Source organism: Vespa velutina, chromosome 13 (assembly GCF_912470025.1).
Source record: "Vespa velutina chromosome 13, iVesVel2.1, whole genome shotgun sequence".
Lineage (NCBI taxonomy): Eukaryota > Metazoa > Arthropoda > Insecta > Hymenoptera > Vespidae > Vespa > Vespa velutina.
In genome coordinates, this window is record NC_062200.1 from 2,424,008 (window position 1) to 2,448,149 (window position 24,142).

General features: G+C 29.2%; 3 protein-coding genes across 11 annotated transcripts; 2 read left to right on the plus strand and 1 right to left on the minus strand.

Annotated features, from left to right (window-relative positions):
• Positions 1-1,673: 1,673 nt before the first annotated feature.
• On the minus strand, positions 1,674-7,063 carry LOC124953603 (protein zyg-11 homolog B-like). 4 transcript variants are annotated; one of them, XM_047505192.1, is made up of 10 exons: positions 6,798-7,061; positions 5,958-6,311; positions 5,606-5,831; positions 5,337-5,531; positions 4,853-5,244; positions 4,619-4,764; positions 4,107-4,495; positions 3,619-3,988; positions 3,153-3,492; positions 1,674-3,061 (listed from the first exon to the last, which is right to left on the minus strand). In XM_047505192.1, exons 2-10 carry the CDS (start codon positions 6,088-6,090, stop codon positions 2,913-2,915), a joined length of 2,340 nt encoding a protein of 779 aa, XP_047361148.1. In that variant the 5' UTR covers positions 6,091-6,311; positions 6,798-7,061; the 3' UTR covers positions 1,674-2,912. The 4 variants fall into 4 exon arrangements, with proteins under 4 accessions (XP_047361148.1, XP_047361146.1, XP_047361147.1 ...); XM_047505190.1 differs by having other exon boundaries at positions 5,958-6,356; XM_047505191.1 differs by lacking the exon at positions 6,798-7,061 and adding an exon at positions 6,637-6,780 and having other exon boundaries at positions 5,958-6,356.
• A 116-nt stretch (positions 7,064-7,179) lies between these two features.
• On the plus strand, positions 7,180-10,298 carry LOC124953604 (PP2C-like domain-containing protein CG9801). Of its 4 annotated transcripts, XM_047505195.1 has the most exons (8): positions 7,183-7,389; positions 7,476-7,502; positions 7,751-8,043; positions 8,165-8,391; positions 8,462-8,662; positions 8,747-9,050; positions 9,204-9,699; positions 9,831-10,298. In XM_047505195.1, exons 3-8 carry the CDS (start codon positions 7,877-7,879, stop codon positions 10,047-10,049), a joined length of 1,614 nt encoding a protein of 537 aa, XP_047361151.1. In that variant the 5' UTR covers positions 7,183-7,389; positions 7,476-7,502; positions 7,751-7,876; the 3' UTR covers positions 10,050-10,298. The 4 variants fall into 4 exon arrangements, with proteins under 4 accessions (XP_047361154.1, XP_047361152.1, XP_047361151.1 ...); XM_047505198.1 differs by lacking the exon at positions 7,476-7,502 and having other exon boundaries at positions 7,180-7,389; positions 8,165-8,373; XM_047505196.1 differs by lacking the exon at positions 7,476-7,502 and having other exon boundaries at positions 7,181-7,389; positions 7,751-8,031.
• Positions 10,299-12,380: 2,082 nt separating this feature from the next.
• Positions 12,381-23,881, plus strand: LOC124953931 (protein PF3D7_1417600-like). Of its 3 annotated transcripts, none has more exons than XM_047506009.1 (15): positions 12,381-12,863; positions 12,954-13,134; positions 13,224-13,301; positions 13,411-14,967; positions 15,040-15,291; positions 15,379-15,480; positions 15,695-15,799; positions 16,238-16,382; positions 16,529-18,972; positions 19,090-19,497; positions 19,616-19,822; positions 20,159-20,703; positions 20,825-21,068; positions 21,168-21,270; positions 21,407-23,881. In XM_047506009.1, exons 2-15 carry the CDS (start codon positions 13,030-13,032, stop codon positions 22,138-22,140), a joined length of 7,029 nt encoding a protein of 2,342 aa, XP_047361965.1. In that variant the 5' UTR covers positions 12,381-12,863; positions 12,954-13,029; the 3' UTR covers positions 22,141-23,881. The 3 variants fall into 3 exon arrangements, with proteins under 3 accessions (XP_047361965.1, XP_047361967.1, XP_047361966.1); XM_047506011.1 differs by having other exon boundaries at positions 13,411-13,611; XM_047506010.1 differs by lacking the exon at positions 15,695-15,799.
• Positions 23,882-24,142: the final 261 nt, after the last annotated feature.

The following is a 24,142-nucleotide window of genomic DNA, read 5'->3' on the forward strand; positions in this document are numbered from 1 at the left end:
GTACATATTGAAAACAAAAAAGAAAAAGAAAAAAAAAAAAAAAAAATAAGAACTATAACATTCCCTTAAGAATATCGTGTTTGTATAACAAATTACCTTATGTATTATCATATACATTTCTCCTGAATATATGCTAATTTTACTAATAATTTCACAAAAATATATTTAATAATAAATTTCTTTATTTAATATTTATCTTCTTTATTTAGAATAAAAATTCAAAATGAATGGAATTATACCAAACCTTGTAATATGTAGGGGTTTATATAAATTAGTTACAAATACAGAACACATGAGATATGTATAAAAATATGTTAAGAGAATACAATATCAACATATATGTTTATAAAAGTTTTATTATATATTTTGGCTTGTATAAAAATGCAAAGAAATTTCTTTTTTTTTTTAACTAAATACACATCAATTTTAAAGCTATATAATTTAATTTACATTTTTATTTAAATCAAAAATTTATATTTCAAATATTCATTCAGTTATAATATTTGTGTTTATTCAGATACGTATATTGTATTTACTACATTTAAAAAGTTATACAATTTCTTAATATTATTACAATTCCAAAAAAATATACAAATAAATTCCATGCTGGGGTAAAACATCTGTTATTTTAATATATTAAATCTTTCTATATATTACGTTAAAAATTATTTGTACTAACTAAAGTTAATCAAAATTAACATGAGGGAAGATTAGACATTTTTAAATATATTTGTAAAAAAGAAAAAAAGTTTGAACAAAAATATAAATTTTGATTGTATATCATATATATTTATGTCACTTGTAAAATTGCACTTGAAAAACATTAAAATATATGAAGCAATCCCATTTTTAACTTCCAAGATGATGCCTGAAATAAAAAAAGTATAATGTATAATTATAAAAAATAAGAGAGCTTTACAAATACTGTCATATTAAGGCTGATACAGAGAAATATAATAATAACAATATATAAAGAATTTTTTGATTTTTGTTTTTCATCTTATTTAATGCAAAAATAAAATTAATTAAACATAATTTTTTAATTCTATTCCTGAAAATAAAAATTTTTTTCTATAATTAAGTAATAGAGAACAAAAAATTGAACTACAATGTGAATGTTTAGGATAATACCATACTACAATAATTTATAGTAAATTTTGTATGCATGATAAATGAAAGTTGCTAAAACTAAAACGTCATCAGTTTTATCATATAATATGTCTATTTACAAAAGATCATGTATGCAACTTTCATTTATTCACAACTAACTATATACTTTCAATTTTATCTTAAATATGTTGCTACTAATTTGTAAGATGATGTAAAATGAATTTCTGAGTCATTAACCCACTATGCTATGATATTAGGAGGAGAGCTGATTTTCAACATTTTAATGATCAAGCCAGATTTCGTATGTTGCTTCCACGTCGCTAAGTATTTTGCAGGTGCAGTGCAGCATCAGCATCAATTGAGTGATAACAATACAAATTTCATGAACATTTTTTACGTTCCATTAAAGAAAAAAAAGAACAAGAAAAAAAGAATAATTAAGGCATAAGTGTAAAGAACTAATGTAAAATGAATGGGTGGTAAATAAAGATTTTCTTGGCTTACCTCGGAAGAGTTCAATGGAATTTAATAAAGATATTTATTGGTATAGAGTAAAAAACACATTAGAAGCCGACGTAATTTGTTTATTAAAACTCAATAATATTGAGCTTGAGATTTCTTACATATCAGATCAACATTCGATGATATATCAGAAGAATAAATTTCACTTATATAAATTCATAAGATTTTAGTAACAGATATAATTTGAACATTATTTCTCTTATTAGAAATTTTCACTTCCATATAATCTCTGAAGGCATAAAAATGTACAATTAATTATTAAAAATGGTCTAATGATTATTAGCATTTCAACATTTACAAAATACAGCTATCAACAAAACACGTTGAGGACCTGAACTAAATATATTATAATATGACATAAAGTTTCTATTTATTTTAATATGTAAGCAATTCTCTCTTTTTCTCTCTCTCTCTCTCTACATATTTCTATTATGTATAATATATATATATATATATATATATATATATATATATATTCTTAGATATTTCTATCAAAAGTAGAATTTTAAAAAATAGAAATTAGATGTCATTTAATACATTTAAGTTACTAAAACGGTAAAGTAGCTGACACTTTTTGCGGCATTATTGAAACTTTTCTAATATTAATTCTTTTTTATATATAACAATATATATTCTTGAGCTTTTATAATACTCTATTTAGTACATTCATACCTACAATAATAATTAAAACGTAATATTATAAAGAATATGGTAATATAACCATCTTACAGCAATTGCAGAATATTGATATTGTTGAACATAATAATGTAAGAAAAAAAATTATATTCCATACTACATAGCACCTCGTTAAAACGATTATACCATTAGATTTAAAAGTGATATGAAATACAAATATGTTAGGAAAATAATTATTTTGTTAAATTATAGATTAAAAATAAGATTTTCTAATATGAAATTACGTTAATTAAATCATTCAGTTTTATTATAAGTACTATTAGTTACAAGACTTAATACTTTTATTTTAACAGTATAATTGCCTTAGTGAAGTGAATCATTTCTTAAGTTCAATCAAAAGGATCTTTCTAAAATAACTAAGGTAATTATTTTCATCTCAGGCCCTCAATGTTAATCAATGTAATTTAAATGAACTGAATTGTACTTGTTTTGATTGCAATGCTTGCTTGATGAATATCATTTCCATACAGAAATTTTAATTATTTGGTCTAACAAACAGAATACAAGATTGTAATAAGATAATTATTGACTAGTATACCATTTACATGGTACTTATTTCTCAATTTGGAAGGCAGTGGTTGATGTTAACAAGAATTTGATTCCAGTGTTTCAAGAATTGATCGACATAAAGACTGCAAATTTGGATGTGTTGTATTTTCTGTATGTGTTTCTTCCAGATATTTTAATGTTTCTACTCCACCTTCTCTGGTTAACATGCTACAATAGCGTTTTGCTGAAAATATTAATGATATAATTTTAATAAAAATGATAATGATCTCAAAAAAAAATTTTTAGAATAAAAATAATTTAGAAAAAAAACTTACGATTTTTTGTGCACACATGATGTATCGCCCATACTGCCCAAAGCTGAACAGGATATGCATCTGAACAACGCAAAAGAGGGAAAAATGGTTGAAAACTTCTATAAGCAACCATCTCTCCTTGTGGAGTTTGCCAGTGAGTAACAGCATGAGCTAACTGATCTAGTAATTGTTCTCTACTAGGTTGTGAAAGCATTGAACTCCAGGCACTAGGACCATCGCTTAGCAAATGTGCTGCGATACCAGCAGCGAAGTAAGATACATCAATGTGTACAGAATCTAAGAGCAAGGAAAGCATTGATATGAAACGAGTTTGCATAAGTCGTGGCCTCAGATGTACAACCTATAAAAAATGTAATTTTTATCACAGACTCATAGATTTAGTCAATAGAATAATATAATTTGATAAAAATTTTAAACATTTAATAATTATAAGAGAAAATAATCTTTTTGTTGTTAGAATACCAACCTCAGCTATATTATTTAATAGACCAAGTACTTTAGTCTCCACGCTAGATTCACCTTGAAAACTTTCAAGTACTTGAAGAAACAACTCCATTCCTCCCTCATCCAAAAAAACTTTGCATGTAGTGGCACTTTCGTCCGTTAAATTCCATAGGGCACTTAATGTGAATTTCATTGTAATATCAACTGATTTAGATTGAACTTTTGATCTGACCATTGTTAATAACTTTGACATATATTGCGGTTGTGCACCAAGCATAGATGTTTCTGCTGTTGATATTTTTGCTGCTAAAATGGAGCAAATTGCTACTGACATTCGATTCATCGATGCATCATCGAATGTCGATAAACAATTCATTACTAATCTTGCACACCTATTGAAGTCAAAAATATTAAATTTATGTAATAATATTTCAAATGTTATGGATTAAAATATTAGAATTTCAGGTATTTGTTATACCTTCATATTAATTGTATATAAATATCATTTACCTATATTTATCAAATGCAACATCTTGTAAAATTCTGTCACTACATAGTGTCAATAACGTATTTTTTTGTAGCTGATAGTGAGTTGGGTATGACTCCATGGCAGTCAATGTTAAGTCAACTATTTGTTTAAGAATTGATGGATGAATCATTATTGCTGATTCACCTTTTGTAAGATTGTAAAGGCACGCGGTTGCTGCCATTTGCACACGAAATTCTTGTGGATGTTCTCGCATTCCAGGCAGCACTAATTTGATTACATCTACGCGTGGTTCGAAGAAATTTGGCGTCAAACGAAACAGATTAAACAAACACTTTTGAACATAAACTGATCGACAAGTATATCTTCTCAAAGCTTCTAGAATTTGGGATTCAGTTGCTGTACCACTGACCTACAATAACAAGTAATATTTATTAATATATTTCATATTCGTATACCCAAAACAAAAGTATTTATAATTATGTTATTAATATTTAATTTTATTATCACGTTAATTCTTTATTGATTAACTTACGATAAGGTCAGGTTTATAATCTTTATTTTCAGGATTTATTAAACTATCCTCATAACAAGTGTCAGAATGTACAAGACCAAGAAATTTCAATTGTGGATGTGCTTTAATAAATTCTTTTAAATCTTTCGCATTTATTTCATCTTTACCTAAAAAAGTATATATATAAACAGTAAAAAAAAATATATATATATATACATACATAAGTGTAGTAAACAAATATATTTGAATACTTACCGGACAAATCTAAACTAGTTAAATGTGGCATACAATGTACAGCTTTCAGAAAATCTCCTATTTTTTGTTTCTTAGGCGCAAACATTTCAAAAGCATATGTATCTTTTTCATCAGAAATATCCAAGTTTCTCAATTCATTTAATTCCAATAAAACGGGTATTAGACTTCCACATCCACTTATTTTTATATTGTACATAGTTAGAGTTTTTAAACGGTCCTTACATTTTCTTAATGGTGTTATATCATCAACTCTAGTACATGATATATCTAAATTTTCTAAAAGTGGAAGATCTTCAACCACTATTTCTAATCCATGTTTATTAAATTCTGTTCCTGAGACATTCAAAGTATGCAGCGCGCGTAATTTGCTCAGTGTTACTACTACACAGTATCTAAAAACAATATTAAGTTGTACATAAATTAACTTTGATTACCTTATATAAATTTTTAAATAAAAAATAATATATGTTATATATATACAGACCTTGAGCAATCCATAAAACTGCCCTTTGCTACACTCAATGATCTAAGATTTTGCAAACTCCAATCGCCTAAACAGCTGATCAGATCATTAACAGTGACTTTTAAGCCATTTACTACCAAATCTACAACTTTATGTTGTTTAAGAACTTTTAAACCTTTTGCAGATAGCGTAGATGCATCTTTTAATTTTACATGCCTAGAATAATATATCAATTGCAATTTTATACTTTTATATATCGTATTATATTTTTTCTATGACTCATGTTATACCTTAATCTAGTTGATTTTGAATCAAAAAGTGTAATCGTTAGATCGGATAATGTTTTCTTTTCACAAAGGCTAGACAATAATTGTTCTGATATTTCAGTTGGCAAAAAGGCATCAGGATATTTGAAACTAAGTCTTGTAGCCAAACTTGGTGATACATCATTGGACAACGTACGTATTGTTGTTGTAGTTTCAGAGCTACTATCACTCAATGTACAACTAACTTGATCTGGAATATATTCTTCTTTTAACTTTCATTCTATTACATAAATCTTACTTTAAAATCATTCTATTACATGTCATTTACCATGTATCAATAATTTTTATTTTATATATACAAACATGAATTACTTACCACATGCAGTAGGAGAGAATGATCCATTTGAATGTTCACCTGTGTCACCAGGATGTACTTCACACAAAGCCAAAACATTATCGCAAATAAAATCTATGCAGACTTCTTGCAAACTTCTTGGTGACTCGAACATTTTATACTTTAAATTTCATTCAAATATATATTTTATTTGTTTTCCTTTTTGCAATATACTTTTTTTTAATTCTCTTTGGCTTATTCTATTTCTTGAACTATCAATACCACAGGCATCAAAAATTCACTTCAATACTTATTCAATAACAGATTCCCCTTTGTACATTGTCGATTTTTTACGAAGTACAAACGTACATCTGTGCAAGTGTTTTGCATTATAGACTAGCCAAGAAAATATTTGACATCAGAAAAACGATTACTATAGTGCTAAAAAAATAACGTATATAAAAATTAACAAATAGAAGTCGAATCAAGAACATTCGAATAATTTTCTTACTTCGTGAAAATAATAACGAATTAAAGTCGACACTATTTTTTTTTCTTTTCCTTTTTTTTTTTTTCTTTTTCTTTTTGTTATAACATGAATAAACAATACTTTTAAATAATCATATTATGTAATAATAGTCTCGCGTGGTAGAATAAATTTCATTCTTCATGCGTACAAACGTATATCTTAATAGTGTAGAAAACTATTGCAGAAACTTACCAGATTGAAAAGAATATAATGGTTCATAAAAAGAAACATTGAAAAAATTCGTTACGTAATATTATGTAAACGAGATATTAATCGCAAAATTTTCTTACTATAATGAAATCGCAAATAAGGTGCGTTTATTAAAATAAATGAGAAAAACGATGGTCTCTCACCTGCGAAAAGGCCGCCATATTGACTGACCAAGTGTCAAAACTATGTCAAAAGCATTTGTGCACAAAAGAAAAGGAAAATAAATAACTTTCCTTGATTGACGTAATTATACCTCTTTATTGTATAAATAACGCAGATAAAGAAGAAATGTGATAACGCAATTCGTTTAATATCTATAGGGTTTTAATTATGAAACACCATTAAATTCGACAAACTTCGTCGGAAATTTGACGCGAACTACTGTGCAAGTTTCAAAGTAATTTGGTCATGCTCTTTCCCTCTCTCTCTCTCTCTCTACATATATATATATATATATATATGTATATATATACATATGTATGTATGTATAACTCTCTATCTCTTATTCGGACAAATGTTCAGTTTTAAAAATGTAATGAAATTTAAAGAAAATATTAATATGAAAGAGCTTAAAATATTATAAATTTAATGAATAAATAACACTTTTGTAAATCCCGCGAGACTATCTACAATTCATCGGTTATTGACACATTACCAATATGGCGCTTAAGTGTAAAAGACGTGCTTTTATGGTATATATCGTAATCTGATTCTCATGCAATTAAAAAATTCTGGGTAAGATATGCATTTTTTTTTAAAGAAACTGATGTAAATATATATATATATATATATCATTACATATCGTTATTTATATATTAAAGAACGTATTCGTCCTTGCTGTATTTTGGGTGAGTAAAAAATTTAAGATAATGTGATTTGGATGTCTAAAAACCAATTGTGTATATAGAAGAAAATAATCGTTTTTATTCATATTCATTTTATGTGTACGATGTTTTTATACGTAAAAGAAAATGTTTGTTTAAAAAATAGATATATGTTTAATTATATATCGACGTATATAATAATAATCAAATCATAATAATCAATAATAATAATCAAATCAAAGAATATATTCTTTGTCATTTGTATTTTTTAGGTTCAGAAAAACATTCCTCAAACCTTGAATCATGACTTGAATTTAAGGAAGAATTTTTTTATTATTATATGAAAGATGCAAACTTAAAAGATCAAATTTATAACTCGTACCAAATAACAAAAAAAAATGCCAAGTTTACGCAAGAAGGTAGCTGGCTTTATGCGCCAACTATCTATCAGTAACTTGGCTGGTGCTGTTGAAAATATGGGACTAGGAGAACAACCTCTTCGTAGTCCAAGATCAGTAACACAGGATTTTCCAAGTGAATGTTTCATTACACGGTATCTTAATGGGTACAAATCGATCCTTTTCTATATAGAATGTAAAATATTTATATTATAAACATTTACATTTTATTTTATATAAATAGAATAGTTAAATACAATATATAATATTTTGCATAATGATTTACAGATTAGAAACAAAACAAGAAGGTCCACCGATCTTGCATGGTAGAAATCCAGAGGAATTACCTGTTAAGCAACTTGGGAATTATCAAGATGATAAAGAAGTGTTTGCTGCTTTAACAGGCCCAGATAGTGGACTTACAGCAGTTAATCTTCAAGAAAGACATCTAAGTATGAACGATATTGATATTGATTATATTGATATGCTGGATCAAAGTGAGCAATATAGAACAGGTTAGAAAAAAAGAGTTGCAAAATATTTTATTATATAATTATGATTTTTTTTAAATGTAATTCTCTTTAGGATCAAATTCATCTTCCGTTGTAATTGCCGGAGCTCCAAATTGGTTTCTTCCTCATGAAATGGCTTATGGCATTGCTACAACATTATATGAAAAAAACCCTATAAATAGTATTAACAATGGAGAACCAATTGCCGACTGCTTTGGCATTTCTGCAAGACAAAATTCAGCAATATTGGCTCTGGCCGATGGTGTCAATTGGGGTATTATAAACTAGATATGAAAAAAGTAATTTATATAGAATACAATAGAATAGTGCATTTTGTTTTATTGTAACGCATGTTTAGGTACAAAGGCAAGCATTGCAGCAAGATCTGCGGTGCATGGAAGCATGGAATACTTGAATAAAGCTCTTTTTTCACCTTCGATAAATAGTGCTATAACTACGACAAAAGATGTTTTTGTAGCCCTCCTACGTTCATTCCATGCAGCACATTCGTTAATACTTCAGGAACAAGGCATGCTCACAACATTGACCGTATGTGCTGTTCTACCTTTAGAGAGCACAACCACTAATTCCAGTATTCACCATAAAAAATTTGTGGCTTGTACATGCAATGTTGGTGATAGTTTAGCATACGTATATTCAAGGTAAAATACAATAGCAGACTAAAGTCATTAGAATTTAATGAACGTAATATAATATTCAAACTATATAAAAAAGATTTAGATATGTAGATTTAGTATAAACGATTAATAATATAAATCCATTAATATATAAATACCTTTAACAAATTGTTATAGAAAAACTGGTGTCAGAGAAATAACACGAGGATCTCATGATATTCATTGTATGCGTGATATGCGTGATGCATTAGGGGCTTTGGGACCTGTTGATGGATCTAACCCAGAATTAAATAATTTAACGCTCGCTATAACGGAAGTTGAACTTGGCGATGTCGTATTCTTAACCAGTGATGGTATATCAGATAATTTTGATCCAGTAGTTGGAAAATTTGCAGTTCTACCAAATCACAATGCTGCTTCTGATGTAACAATATCAATGAAAAGTAACAATGATGTAAGAACAAAAACAAGAAGAAAATCAGCAGAAAATTTACGGCATACAGAGTCTGGTAATAGCAATGGAAATAGTAATAGTTTACCTGTGGTAGAAGCATATCAAAGACACGAGCTTACGCTCCTTAGAATGGAAGATTTATTACGAAGAGGAGTTTCTGGTGAAGGACCACCATGTAATAGTGCCAAACATCTTTGTGAACTTCTCTTAGATTTTGCAGTAAGTTAATTTACTATAAGACAATATTATCATAATCATTATCGTACGAACTTAAAATCTAATCTGTATACAACTAATTTTTACATGATATATCTAAATATATTGTCTCTTGTAATTTTTTATGTTATAAGGTACGTATTACAGCTGCCAAACGAAGAATATTAGAAGATACAGATTTATATTATGCACAACACAAAGATGGCCAATTAGTGCAATTGTCCAAGCAAGAACAACGAAGTAAACGAAAAAAGACATTAGATAAAATATCTATGATTCCAGGGAAATTAGATCATGCAACGGTCGTGGCATATGTAGTTGGAGCATATAATTCATCAGAATGTAATCTATAATCATTTCGAATATTAGACATTATTTTTTATTTAACCAAAAAAAAAAAAAAAAAAAATACAAAATGTCAATATTTCTGTGTCATATAATTTGATAAGATATGAAATTGAATATCAGAATATATGGAAAAGAATTTTGTTAAATATTTTAATATTCACAAAAAAGAACTCCGACATTATAATAAAACTTCATCAATATCTAATATTTTGTTTACGAATTTATAAGAAATACATTTATATAATTTTTTTACTCAGACATAAAATTGAAACAATGTTCCATTTTTTTTTTTTTTTTTTTTCCCCTTAATATAGTAAGAAAAATTAAAGTATTATTTTAAATATTATAAGTTCTTACAACAAAAATGTAAATGTACGTTGTAAGAAAATTAACGAATCTTTATAATTAATCTCTACAAATAAATATAAGAAAAAAAAAAGAACAAAAAAAAATAAGAAGACAATGTACAAAAGTGATCTTTATTCATCAAACACCTGTCCGCGTGATATAATATATTAAATATTATTTTTATATTTTTTATCAACATCATTTAACGCGTGTGTGAATAAGTATATTAGAATGTAAAGTAATATTTATATTTATAATATCATAAAAAATATTATTATATATGATATTTATTTTAATATAATTGAGATCATTATCAAAAAATTGACAATTTTATGAATGACAATATAAAATTTTTTTTTTAAATTAAGCAATTCGATATTATCGTTCGATTATTACTTTGAAGTCATAGTTCAACTATCCGTCGTCAAGCCTAAACAGACACTACCTGACTTTAGCAAAGAACATTGAATCAGTCGATAGCGCGAAAAAAGATGAATAGTTAGAAACACAGATATTCTTTACTCTATAAAGTTTATTGGTAAAGAGAAAATATATGCGCGAACTCTTTAAAGTGCTCTTGCAACTAATTCACAATGGATTTGATGCGTTGATTGGTTAAAATTTGAATCGTAACCAATCAGTGTTCATAGTCATATAAAGTGCATCATGCAAAAAGTTACAATGCCATGAACAAGGTGTCGCCAATGTTAGAAACGTTGGGATTTTATGAGCTCGTAGTAATGGCAGCCTTGACAAATACATGATGGCCGTTGCCACCGAATAGTGTAACGCGTACTTGGATCTGTCTTGTGCCAGAAAAGTTTATTGTTTTCGCGATAATATTTCATCGCGTACTCAAAGTCTGTGTCTTTTTTCCATAGTAAAAGTGTGATAGAACGTGTTAAGAACACATATCACGCTGAAAGAGATGCGAAAAAACGGAAAAGCTTAAGAAGAAAACACGGGTGGCAAAACCGCGTTCGCGGAGGTAATATTGACAATTTTTCATCACGACGCTATGCATATTTTTAAGCGTCGATACTACTTAAATGGACCGTGCGTTAACCCGTAGACTTTTTTATCGTTTTCAATCGTACAAATCTTCGCGAATGTCCGTTTTTTCTTTTGTTTACGCCTTGTCAGTTGGGCTTTTGTTGTGTGCAACCGCGCGCCGCTGTTACCTATGTACGAGTGAGAATGAGATGTATATGTGAGATCCGTGTGTACTTGTGTTAGTGGCTTGTGTGGCACGTATGCTTGCACACAGGCGCGCGCGGGTCATAACCTCAAAATATGCTTCCAGCTGTCGAATTATTTTACGCTACTCTAAATGTCTTATTATTGATGTTTTTATATCACGGAATGACATATGTAAATTAATGGTTCTTATATTACCTTTATGCAATGATCAACGTTTCACCGCTAATTATACCTTTTTTTTTTAAAACATTATACTCTTTCTTATTCATATTTCTCTCTCTTTCTCTCTTTCTTTTTCTTCTACAACTCCTTTCTTTTTATCTCTCTCTCTCTCTCTCTCTCTCTCTCTCTCTCTCTCTCTCTCTCTCTCTCTCTCTCTCTCTCTCTCTCTGTTTCTCTGCTTTTCATTTCTTTCTTTCTCTACTATATTCATAAAAGTATATCTTTTACTAATTGTCAGTCATTTATTTAAGAAAATATCTGTTTCATTCAATACAAAATACTTTAATTCACATTGTTCCTATTTCCAGTATATGTTGATCTTTCATGTAAAAACTACATTATATACTTTGTTACAGGGTAGAAGAGACGAGCAAACTTAAGATGAGCACAAGTGCAATTTGATTTAACATCAGCCACTATAAAACTAAGAGAAAAGCTTGTTTGAATCTTTCATTTTCTCTTCTTCTTCTTATCTTTTCCCAATATTTTTTCTTTTTTATATTTATTGCTAAATATAAACAATGAATTTAACTTAATTTTAAAAGAAATTAAATAATGTCATCTAATTATTTTTTGGATTTGGGATAATGTCAATTTTGTATATTTAATTATTTATTATACCATTCATATCATTTAAAAAAATAAATGTATACATAATGCTGGGGAAGAATATAATTACATTTTATTCATAAATGGATGAAATCCTGCAACAAATGTACCTTAAAAATTCATTAAAATTTATACAAAATGCAAATGAGCATTTATTCTTTAATGGATAATGTAGTTCAGAGAAGAACTACCTGCAATATGCAAAAAATTGAAAATGTTAACATACTAATGTGGTCAATGAAAGAATACAACTATAAAACAAGCTCTTTCCAACGCGTTTGAATATAAGTATTAGAGAAGTCTAGAAATACTGCATAAGTAAGAGAAGATATACGAAACTATATGCATGACAGGAACAGGAGACATAGGTCGAAGACGCGTTGAGTGGCGCAGGAGCGCAAATCTAACAAATGTGTTTCTTTAAATAGAAAATATAAAAGGTAAATTCACAATAATGTCTATAAAATTATTTAATATTTAAATATTATGTTTGTATAACATAATATAATTTTATTATGTACTTTGTTTAGATTAAATATAATAGAGAAGCAAACAATCCAGGAAGGTGGCTACAAGCTGCCCAATGTAAAGTGGGGCTGCGTGGGCATGCAGCAGCCTCAGTCACGCCCTCTTCTTGGGGACTCAGTATCCTCTACAACTTCCCCGACTACACGTCGAAATAATCAAGTTGCTGTCTTAACACAACAACAGGTATAATTCTCATATGAAAACAAAATTTCTATTATTATTTTATCATGAATTTAGACCATATTATTTATTTCTATGATACTTTGCTTTAGTTACAGCAGTTGCAACTGCAAACTCAAAATACACGAGGTCAATCACTAACTTTTGCTGTACAGCAACCATCGAATACTGTAAGTATTACATTCTCTACTATGATGATGCAAAGCTTTCTATAAAATAAATTTGGCTCACAAATTGTTTTATTTTCGTAATTATAAGTATAATTTATTTCCATTATAGTCACAAGATCAAGGAAATGGATCTACAACTGGAAATCACATAGTCTATGTGAACCAACTAAACCAATTAAATCAGGGTACCATAAATCCCTCAGGGACTGGTATGGGCCTACCCCCGGCCACCCCCACTTTTGGGGTGGGCCTTAATATGGGATTGCCACTATCACTTTTAAATACCAGTCTTACATCACTCACGTCTAATGTAATTACTACATCTAATCCTTTACTTAATTTGGGCCTACCAAGTATAAACACTGGACTAACGCCGATAAATCCTAACTTAAATCAGTTAAATGCTATAAATTCAAATTTAAACACCAATATTGGCTCAAACAGTATTAATAGTGGTTTGCCTGGTATAGGACAAGATATAAATAATATAAATACTGGGCTAAATCGAATAAGTACACTAAATACTACAAGTATCAATTCTGCACTGACTAGTGTAAATACAGGATTAACCAATGTAAACCCGAATTTAACGAGCTTGAATTCAAATATCAATCAAAATCTGACGCCGTTAAATTCGAACTTTAATGCTACAAGTTCTGGAGTATCTAGTTTAAGTACAATTAATCAGAACGTGAATACAAACCTGGCAACTACTAGTATAAGTTCTAATATAAATCAAGGACTTAATCGACCAGTGAATGCTTTGGCATCTGGTTTGACATCAACTAGTCTAAATACTAGTAGTGCACAATTTCCATTCCAAACTATACAGAGTATTCAGACTATCGCTCCACATATTGTTGGATCAAATATAGCACACGTACCAAGTTCTACTATATCACAACACTCCAATAACGTATCGATTTCACAAATTTCTAATACTGGAACATTGTCAAGTTCTACTATATTTACAAGTACTCCAAGTGAATCAATTCGTTCAACTGCAGCGAATGTTAATCATGCGTCGAACGTAAATATTACGACAAACGTTGCACATCTTGGTACAATGCACTCTAACTTGTCAAATATATCATCCAACATACAACACATATCTACTTCCAACGAGTCAAACATGTCATTGAGTCATGTTTCACCTTTAAATTCCTCACAATCAACTGGATTTCAATCGCAACGGCAGTATTCTCAAGGAATAAATCCTGGTTTAAATTCGTCTGTCACATTGACAGGCACAACGCAATCAACAAATATTGTCAGTACAATGAATACTGTGAAATCAATGCAAAATATTCAGAATCAAAATATTAATTCTCCAGGCAGTCCATTTTCAATGCCATTAAAAAGTCCTGCATCTAATATTGCACCCCCAACACCAAGCCCTAGTCCAAATAGGCTGTTACTTAGGAGTCCAGCATCAAATTCTATACAGTCAAATAGAAACAGTCCAAGTCCAGTGGGAACATCAACTACGAATAATAATTTTAATGTACAAATGCAAAGTCCTATGCAAAGCCCAATGAGTGTTAGTCAAATTCAAAGCCCTGTGCTTAGCCCATATCCTCCTGCTAAAAGTCCACATATGTTAAGTGGCAATAACTCACTGAATAACAGAAGTCCAGCTCCAGGAGGTAGTCCTGGTCCACCACTGGTAAGGCTATAATAAATATACTCAAAAAAATATCGTATCTTAAATATTTATTTGTACATCTTGTAATTTAAGGTTAGACCAAATACGCCCATCTTGCAGCAGGGTATGCAAGTTTTGCAGATAATTCATGGTACACCACAAGGATATCAACAAACACCTACACAATTAGTAACAAGAACCCATCTTTTTGGAAATCAGCAAATTCAAATAGCGGCTACAAAACCAGCCAAACAACCACCACAAATTTTGCCTAAGCCACCAAATCAACAGAATACTACTTCCCAACAAAAGCCTCAACGTGTAACAACAACAATTACAAATCAGGTAGGAGAATTTCATATTCTATAGATTATAAATAATTATACCAATGTACAATTTATATTACAAATTTTACTTCCTTATTTTGTTCAGATTACACAACAAACACAACCACAAATTGTTCTTGCTGGTCCACAACCAAATCCTACAACAGCAACAATGATACCAACTGCTCAAGGTCTTCTATTAAATCAGGTTATTATAATTTTCCTTTATACAATGATACATTACTATTATTCTGCATGTTCATTATTTTATCATTCAATAATGCAATATCATGGCAATGTGTAAATATTTATATTATAATATTTCAGTATGCTCTCTTTATATTTGTCATAATAGCTTGTGTGCATATATCTTATCATAAAAGATTGCTTTGTGCTTCATGTTTATCACATTTGGTATATAGGTTCTACCATCAACTGGACCAGTTATTGTTCAACAACAACCAGGTGGTGTTCAACTTATACTAAGGACACCAGCAAGCGCCCAGCAACAAACCCATACTGCACAGGTGATGGTGTCATCCATATAATCATGCATTGTCATATTCCAAATTCATATTCATTGCTTGTTTGATTTTAAATTAATGTAAAAAGTTACTTGATTTTTTATTTCATAGATAAAATATTTTTATATAAATATATATAATAATTAAAGAAAAATAAATCTAACTAAAATATTATATCTTTTAATGAATTATAGTTAACAAAATTCGATTAGTTATTGAATTTAAAAAGCATATATTTGAAATATTATAAGTTAATAATTTTAACATGACAAGAATGATCAATATTAATATATAGAAACACTTTTCTATACAAATACTAATTAAGCTAGTATTTCACTGAAGTACTTATTAATAATAATAATAAAATATTAGAATAATAAAACAATAGAATGATGTTTTTGAACAAGATTAAATGTAGCAAGATACAATTATATTTTACAGTTAACACAACAACAATTAGTAAGAGTTGTCGCAGCACAAAGCATGCAACTACAAGGGATTGCACCTACATTTTTTGCTGTACCAAATAGTTTTCCACCAACCGCATCACCAGTGATTAGACATACCCCTTCTAGCCCTGCTCCATGTAAGTCAATCAAAATAAAACTATATTTTGATTTTCACTTATATTTATAATAAAATTTTGAGATATTTACATTATGGAGAATTTTTATATATCTGCATTAATTAAATTTTGTTACAATTATTATATTATCATAATATGCTTTCCAGCTAATACAGGTGCTGGTAATTCCATAGTAATTCAAAATGCTATGGTACAAAGTCCCCAACCGCAAATTACACAAGTTGGCTCAAGCAATACATCTGGCAATACTTCATGTACCCAAAATATTGTTGAACATAATTTACTACCTCCGCCAAAGAAGAAAGCAAAAAAGAAGAAAAAAACTAAAAGAAAAGACGATGAACCTCCAAAATTAGATTTGGCTAGTATCATGAAAATATCAGGAATTGGAGATGATGATGATATTTTTGACAACGATCTTACAACTGAAACAGATGTGTCATGTCAAGTTCAAGTAGAATCAGGACAAACTTTAAGTCAAGTTACACCACAAGTAACAGTAGCCACTTCCATAGCTCAAAATCCAGCACAAGTACCTGTAGCAAATACAACGAATACGCAAGCCACTGTTGCTTCTCAAAATTTTAACAGTCAGCTTGTTGCTCAACTTCAAATGCCTGTACAGAACACGATTTCGGGATTAAGACTAGCTGTTGGGGAAGATGGAAGAGTTGTTTTACATCATACTCCTGATCCAAATCAACCTGAAATAGATCAAGCAACTGCTCAAGCATTAATAAGATCTCTTACACAAAGTGGTGGTCAAAATGCACAGATTATTTCTCATCTTCTAGGTCAAGCACAGACTGTATCACAAAGTGCTCCAAGTAATGTAGTGCAAAGACAGAAATATGTGCAATCACCAAGTAATCCGACATCTACCAATACTACGAGTTCGGTATGTTCGCAAAATGTTATCTGTACAACAAGTCCACAACATATACAAACATGCTCGAAAGTAAATAATCCGCAAAAAATTGTAAATATTTCTCATGATGCCAATTCTACATCAAATACTTGTGTGCAAAATAGTCAAGGATCATTGCACACAGTGGATATGCAGATTTCTAAAAACATTAATATACAACATCTTATACAAACACCGAAGAATATACAATCATCAAACTCTACTATATTATCACCTAGTAATAGCATTTCAACATCTTCAGATGCTATATCATCCAAACCTTTATGTACAGCCTTTAGCATACAAAATTCTCGATTGTCAAATACAAATCAGACAAATATTAATCAACATTTGTCTAATCCAACACAAAAATCTAGTCAAGTGCGCCTTACAAATACTTGTATTAATACTAATATACGCCAGAATTTGAATAAATCATCACAACACAGTACTCATGTTCAGAAATCTATATCCAGCAATGCAGGAGTATCAAATGAACATATTGTCAAAAACAACAATCAGAATCAACAATCAAATCAACAAGAGTCTTTAAATTTGCAAGAATCGCAATTATATCAACATAATCAGCATCAACAAATAACTGCACAAACTGTACAAACTCAAAATGTACAACATGTATTTGAACAAAATCTACAAACTACCGGCTCAAATATACAACATAATTCTGTAAATATGCTACAGCAAAGCTCATGCAATACTATACAGCATGACAGTATGAATGTTTTACAACAACATTCTAGTATTCAACAAAATACAATCAATGTCATGCAACAAAATACATCTGGTAATGTGCAAAGTATAGAGCAAAATGTACAGTCTGGTGCAAGTGATATACCTTTAGGCCAACAAAATGTAATGACTAGTTTGCAACAACAAAATACATCTTTATTGCACAATACAAATGTGCAGCAAAATGTGAATGTACAACAGCAAAAAATTGTTTCTGCAAATACGTTCTCTTCTGTGAATGCACATCAATATGAGTCTCAAAATTCAACTAATGTCATGCAACAGGGTATTAACACACAACAAAATAATCAACATCAAAATATTCTTATTACCAGTACTCCTGTTACTAATACTACTCAACAAAATGAATCGCAAAAGATAGAATCACAAGCTAGTAATGTACTAAATTCTGCAACTAATAATATTTTAAATAATGCACCAAAAATTACCCCAGAAATTTTGAATGCATTGAGCAATTTAAATCCCAATGATCAATTATTAATTGCTAATGCAAATGGGCAAATGCAAGTGATAAGCCAACAGCTTTTACAACAGTTCTTAGCTGGACAATTAAATACTACAAATCAGACACAAAATCAAAATCAAACGCAAAAAATAGTAATTGGAGAACCAGATGCGAATAACCAAAATTTACAAGGTGTTCAAATTAATACACCTACCAGTCAAATAATAGTAAATAGTTCTGGTGGAGCTCCTACAATTCAAAATAATATACAAAATATAGTTGTTCAAGCTGCGCCGTCGCAAATGCCACATCACATACAAATTCAAAACTCTGGCTTCCCAAATCAGTTTATTGACAACCTAAATCAACAGCAAATTAGGAATTTAGGAAATAATCAACCAAAGAAAGCAAAAATTGTAAAAAGAGCTAAAGTTACTGTTACAACGCAAAATGTAGGAAATACACAGGTAAGTGTACAGTATATATTTTGCTTTTATATTAAATATTATCGCAATTAACTATAACTTTTCATTTAATCATTTATACAATTATTATCTATTAAGTAAAATTATTTTTCATATTAGACGACAAAAACTGTTACTACCTCCCGGCCAACTACAGTAACAACAAACACGTCTAGTTTGCAAAAGGTTGACAGTGCTAATAAAATAGGAAACATATGCCAGAATACAAATATCAGTAAAAGTGAACCTACACAGATCATTGCAAATGGTCCTTTGATATGCTCGTCATCTGGTAGTCATGTGTCTATTCCTTCAAATGGCCAAATGGTGCAAAGAGTGCAGACTATACAACTTCCTGCACAGAAACAACAATTATTAAAAAATATACAATCACAAATACAAGCTATTTTAGCACGAAAGACTGGTTTGCAGCCTGATCAAGCCCTTTTAACAAAATTATATCAAGAACAACATAAAATTTTAGCAAGTGGAAAGGTTGTCAGTACTACAACACATCCTGTTAATAATGTAAGTGAATAAGTTGGATAAAAAACATTTAGACATAAATTTTTTTACTAAATTACAACACTTAAATTAAAACACTAATACATATATAGTAAAATTATATCATATTTTTTAATTATAGGGACCAGAGCCAAATTTCAGTGTCAATATTGTGACAACACATGCTACTAATACACAGTCACAAAATACATATAAAAATCAAACATCAACTACTCAGTCACAAACTCAAACGTCTACTACTGCTTTACCAGTAACATCAAATCTGAATACAGTTACATCTACTTCTTTACAAAATAATTCAAGTAATAATTATATAAACAATCTTCCGGTAAGAGATATAATCTAATCAAATATTATTAGATCTGTCTAATTTGAAATGCCTTTTTTCCCAATGTTGCCATCTTCTCCAAATTTGAATGAGAATAAAAATGAGAAAAACAGGAATAATATACGATAATGTTCATTTTATATTTTCTAAAAAGAATAATATAAACAAAGCAACAAGTGATAATTTTTCTTACAAGTGTTTAGTATTCATAAGTAAATATGAGTTTATAAGCACTCAGTTAGACAGATCTGATGTGAATATTATATTTACTATTAATGTTATTGTTAATACTATTTGTGGAAAGAATAGAATAAATTAATAACAATTTTTTTATAGGTTTCACAAAATGTTCAGGTTCAACAATGTGTAGTATCAAATAATTCCACTCAGAATGTGCATCAGACGCACACCAAACAGCACAAGTTTTATCAGAATCATGGAAATCAGATGATAAATCCGTCCTCTACCAACTTGCAACTTTTCTCACCACCAAGTACATCCACAGCTCCTATGCAAAGCAACGCACAACAACAATTACCCCTAGTTCAAACACAGCAAGTAGCCATGCAACAATCCACACAGTGTCAGACAGATCCATTGGACATCAAGCCAAACATACAGACACCAAGTCCTGTCAAACAAGAACTTTCCTCGCCAATTCAAATTCAAGTCCAAAGTGGCTCTCCTGCAGGTCAGGTAGCCTCACCTAGAATGATTGGTAAAGGAACACAAAGGATTCAGAGCCCTGTAAATAATACAGGAAATTCAAGCAAACAACTTGTTAGTCCTGGAAGTAGCTCAAGTCCTTTGATAAGTCCTAGACAAGGTGTAAAGAGACCAGCATCAACTCCGATTTGTAGGCAAATCAATCGTAGTGATCTGTAAGTATTATACTATCTTCAGAATATATTAAATTTATAAAATTAACTCATAAACATTACACTATCACAAATTATATATATTATACTATACATTATTATAATTTTTTATCTGTATTCTTAGATTGGAACAACAATTAAAAATCGATCAAAATGGTGCAACTAATCCAGATGTAAATACTCCATTTTTAAGCAAGCGTGATGCTTGTAAACGGCTTGTTAGATATCATTGTTTGAATGAACAAGTTTTAAGTACTAAAGATTTAGCTAAGGCAGACGAAATTTTTGAAGAAACAGCAAAACATTTATTATCTAAATTTAATTCTATGATGAATAAATACACATATCTTCTCTTAATGGAAAGCATGGTATGAATTATGGTTTATATTTTTTTGAATCAATTTATTTACAAATTATTAATAAAAAATATATTATTAAGAAAATAATATAATTATAATAATTTTTAGAGAGAAGTAAGAACATCAGAATTAATGATGATAGACAGAACTTTTGTTGCTGAAGAACAAAGTATTCTAAATAGGTTGCGTGAGCAAGAAGCTAAAATAAATGGTAAGAAATGATATCTTATATATCAGAGATTATTAAATAATTATATTTTTTAAATGTATTCACCTGAAAAGTTAAGAAACCATTAGTAAGTATGATAATGATAAGATGAAAAAATTCAAATGATTTTTATTTACAGAAGAATTTAAGAAAGAAGAAAAACCACTGGTACCAAAAGTTGAGCCTGGCCTTGCAGAAGATGACAAATTATCATCACCTTTAGAAAATGTATCCGTAAAGCGTGAATTAGAGGATGACTTTTCAACAGAAGAAATGGAATGTAAACCATTGATAAAACAAGCTAGTTGTACAAGTGGTGATTACGATGAGTGGCTTGAAATTCAAAAAGAACTCGGTGTATATCCATCTGCCACGGACTCCTTTAAATGTAAGAGCACTAATAATAGTGGCAGTAATGGTGCATGTACTATGACAATTCCAAAATCATCTAAAAATGAAAGAACAAGGGCGAATGGTGAATGTCGTGTTGCGAATGCAAGTATTTCCGGAGTTTCGAATACCGTTGTAAAAGACAATTGTGATCAAGATAATACAGCAGTTTTTGAAAGACGATGGAGTGGTGCTACGGACCTTGAAAGAGATTTATTAGAGGACACTGAAAGTTTGGATGGTTTAGCATTACATTCTCAAGCCCAATGTCCTGGTTCTCTTCATGTAAGTAGCGAAAGTGGAAATGGTAATGAACATGATGACATTACTGCACAAGTACAATCTGCTATTGATAGCATTTTAAATCTTAAAAAACGTCCCACAAATACTTTATCTGGCAGTAGTGGTAGTAGTGCATCGCAATCCAGTGAATCAAAGGACACAGTGCTTGACCAAGCAGTCCGTAGCATACTAGGCTCGTGACCCTCATTTAATAAAGTATGTTAAAAAAGTGAAGTTAATAGTGAACATCAAGCTGGTTATTAACCTTCAAAATTTTAGAGAAACTTTAGGTATTCTTCTGAGTTTCTGACGTTGACAGAAGAACTTTCTTTGCTATTGATTCTGCAAGATCACCTTCAAAACCCACGCGTTTTGAAATGTCATCTATTCAAAGTGTATTTAAGAAAATAATGTGATTTAAAATTTATATAAAAACTAATTGTAACAGACAAATTGGATTGTGCAAGTACGTGATTCAATATGATTTTTTAAAGTTTTTTCATTCAAGCTTCTGTTTTACAAAGGCAATAATTACTCATAACAAAAAGATATGTATACTTTACAGTAGTAGTTTAGGTGTAATAAAGTAATCGTGTTAATCTAATTCTAGCAGCTGTACATGTGGATAAATAGATATATAGATAGATAGATTACTTGCTCAGATTTTTCAATCTGCCACTTTGTAATGTAATTTTGTAAAAAGTAATTATTTAAAGCAACTATTCCACTTTGTCTGTAGTACTTGTAGGAAAATCTTATAGATACTTAAATATGGGTTGGTGAATTGTACATAAATTTTTAGCGTGTATTATTATTAATATTATTATTACTATTATTTGTATTATTGTTATTGTGAGATATTATCTCGGAAGTACTATTATTATTTTTATTATTATTATTAATATTATATTATATTATTATTATTATTATTATTATTATTATTATTATTATTATTATTATTATTATTATTATATTAATAATTATCAATGATACTATCGTCTTGGTTGATGGCGAGAGTATTGAACTAAAGAGATGGTAGTGGATTACGAGACTGAAAAGATAATGGTATCGAACATGGAAGTAAATGAAAATGATGTGCAGAGTGAGAAAAGTACATAAAATATTTACGTTGTTTCTTTTATTTAAACTTATTACTATTTATCGTATATACAATTTCAATCTTATAAGGTGCAAAATCAAATGAAAAGAAACATTTTTTAAATGATTGAAATATTTTACAACTTTTCTGACATCACATGGAATCACAGTGGATATGGAGAAATGAATAAGAATGCATATATAAAGAGAATATATATGTGGTAAAAGGATATGAATATATATATAAAGTATATATATATATGTGTGTATATATATATATATATATATGTATGTATATATATATGTATATATAAGAATGATCTAAATACATACAGTAAAGAAATATTATATAGTATACATGAGCCTTTATATATAGTTCTTATTTTCTTAACGACCATGTTGTAAAAGTTTTATTAGTGACATTAAACATCACACAAATTTCATAAAATGACGTGCTAAGGCAGCATATAATATTTGTTTAATAAATTATAGCTGATAAGAAGTACAGTTTTCTATTTAAAAAAGAAGTGTTGTTTTTATTATTGGATAATACTTGTACGTAGAATATCTACATATTATAGACATATCCTTTTCCCACATTGACATAACCACTCTTTATATGCAAAGAAATAATGAGACGTTTTTGGCAAATACAATCCAAGACTGACATATATACAGAGAAACAAGCAAAACTATATAATGTATTACAGTAAGAATAATAATCATTTGTACATAATAATCATTTCCACTCTCAACGGCAATCGCGACTTAATTCTTCACAGATTTTAAAATTTGGATATGCTACAGTTCTTTTGATCCTAATAAATTGCCGATATTTCACGAATATATATATATATTTGAACCTTTTTCTCCTTGTTATAAAATAAAACTCTTCATTTCTAACTTTTATTTTTTTTTAATTTAATATGCTCTTCTAATATGCTATAATATTATTATTATGTAGCAAAGTAGAGCATACATATATGCACAAAATTTTGTACTTATGAAAAAAAAAACAAAAAATAATTTTGAAAGCATAATAACTTCACATATTCTATATCTAAAATTATATTTCATATAACGGAAAAGAATTTAAAAGATTGGT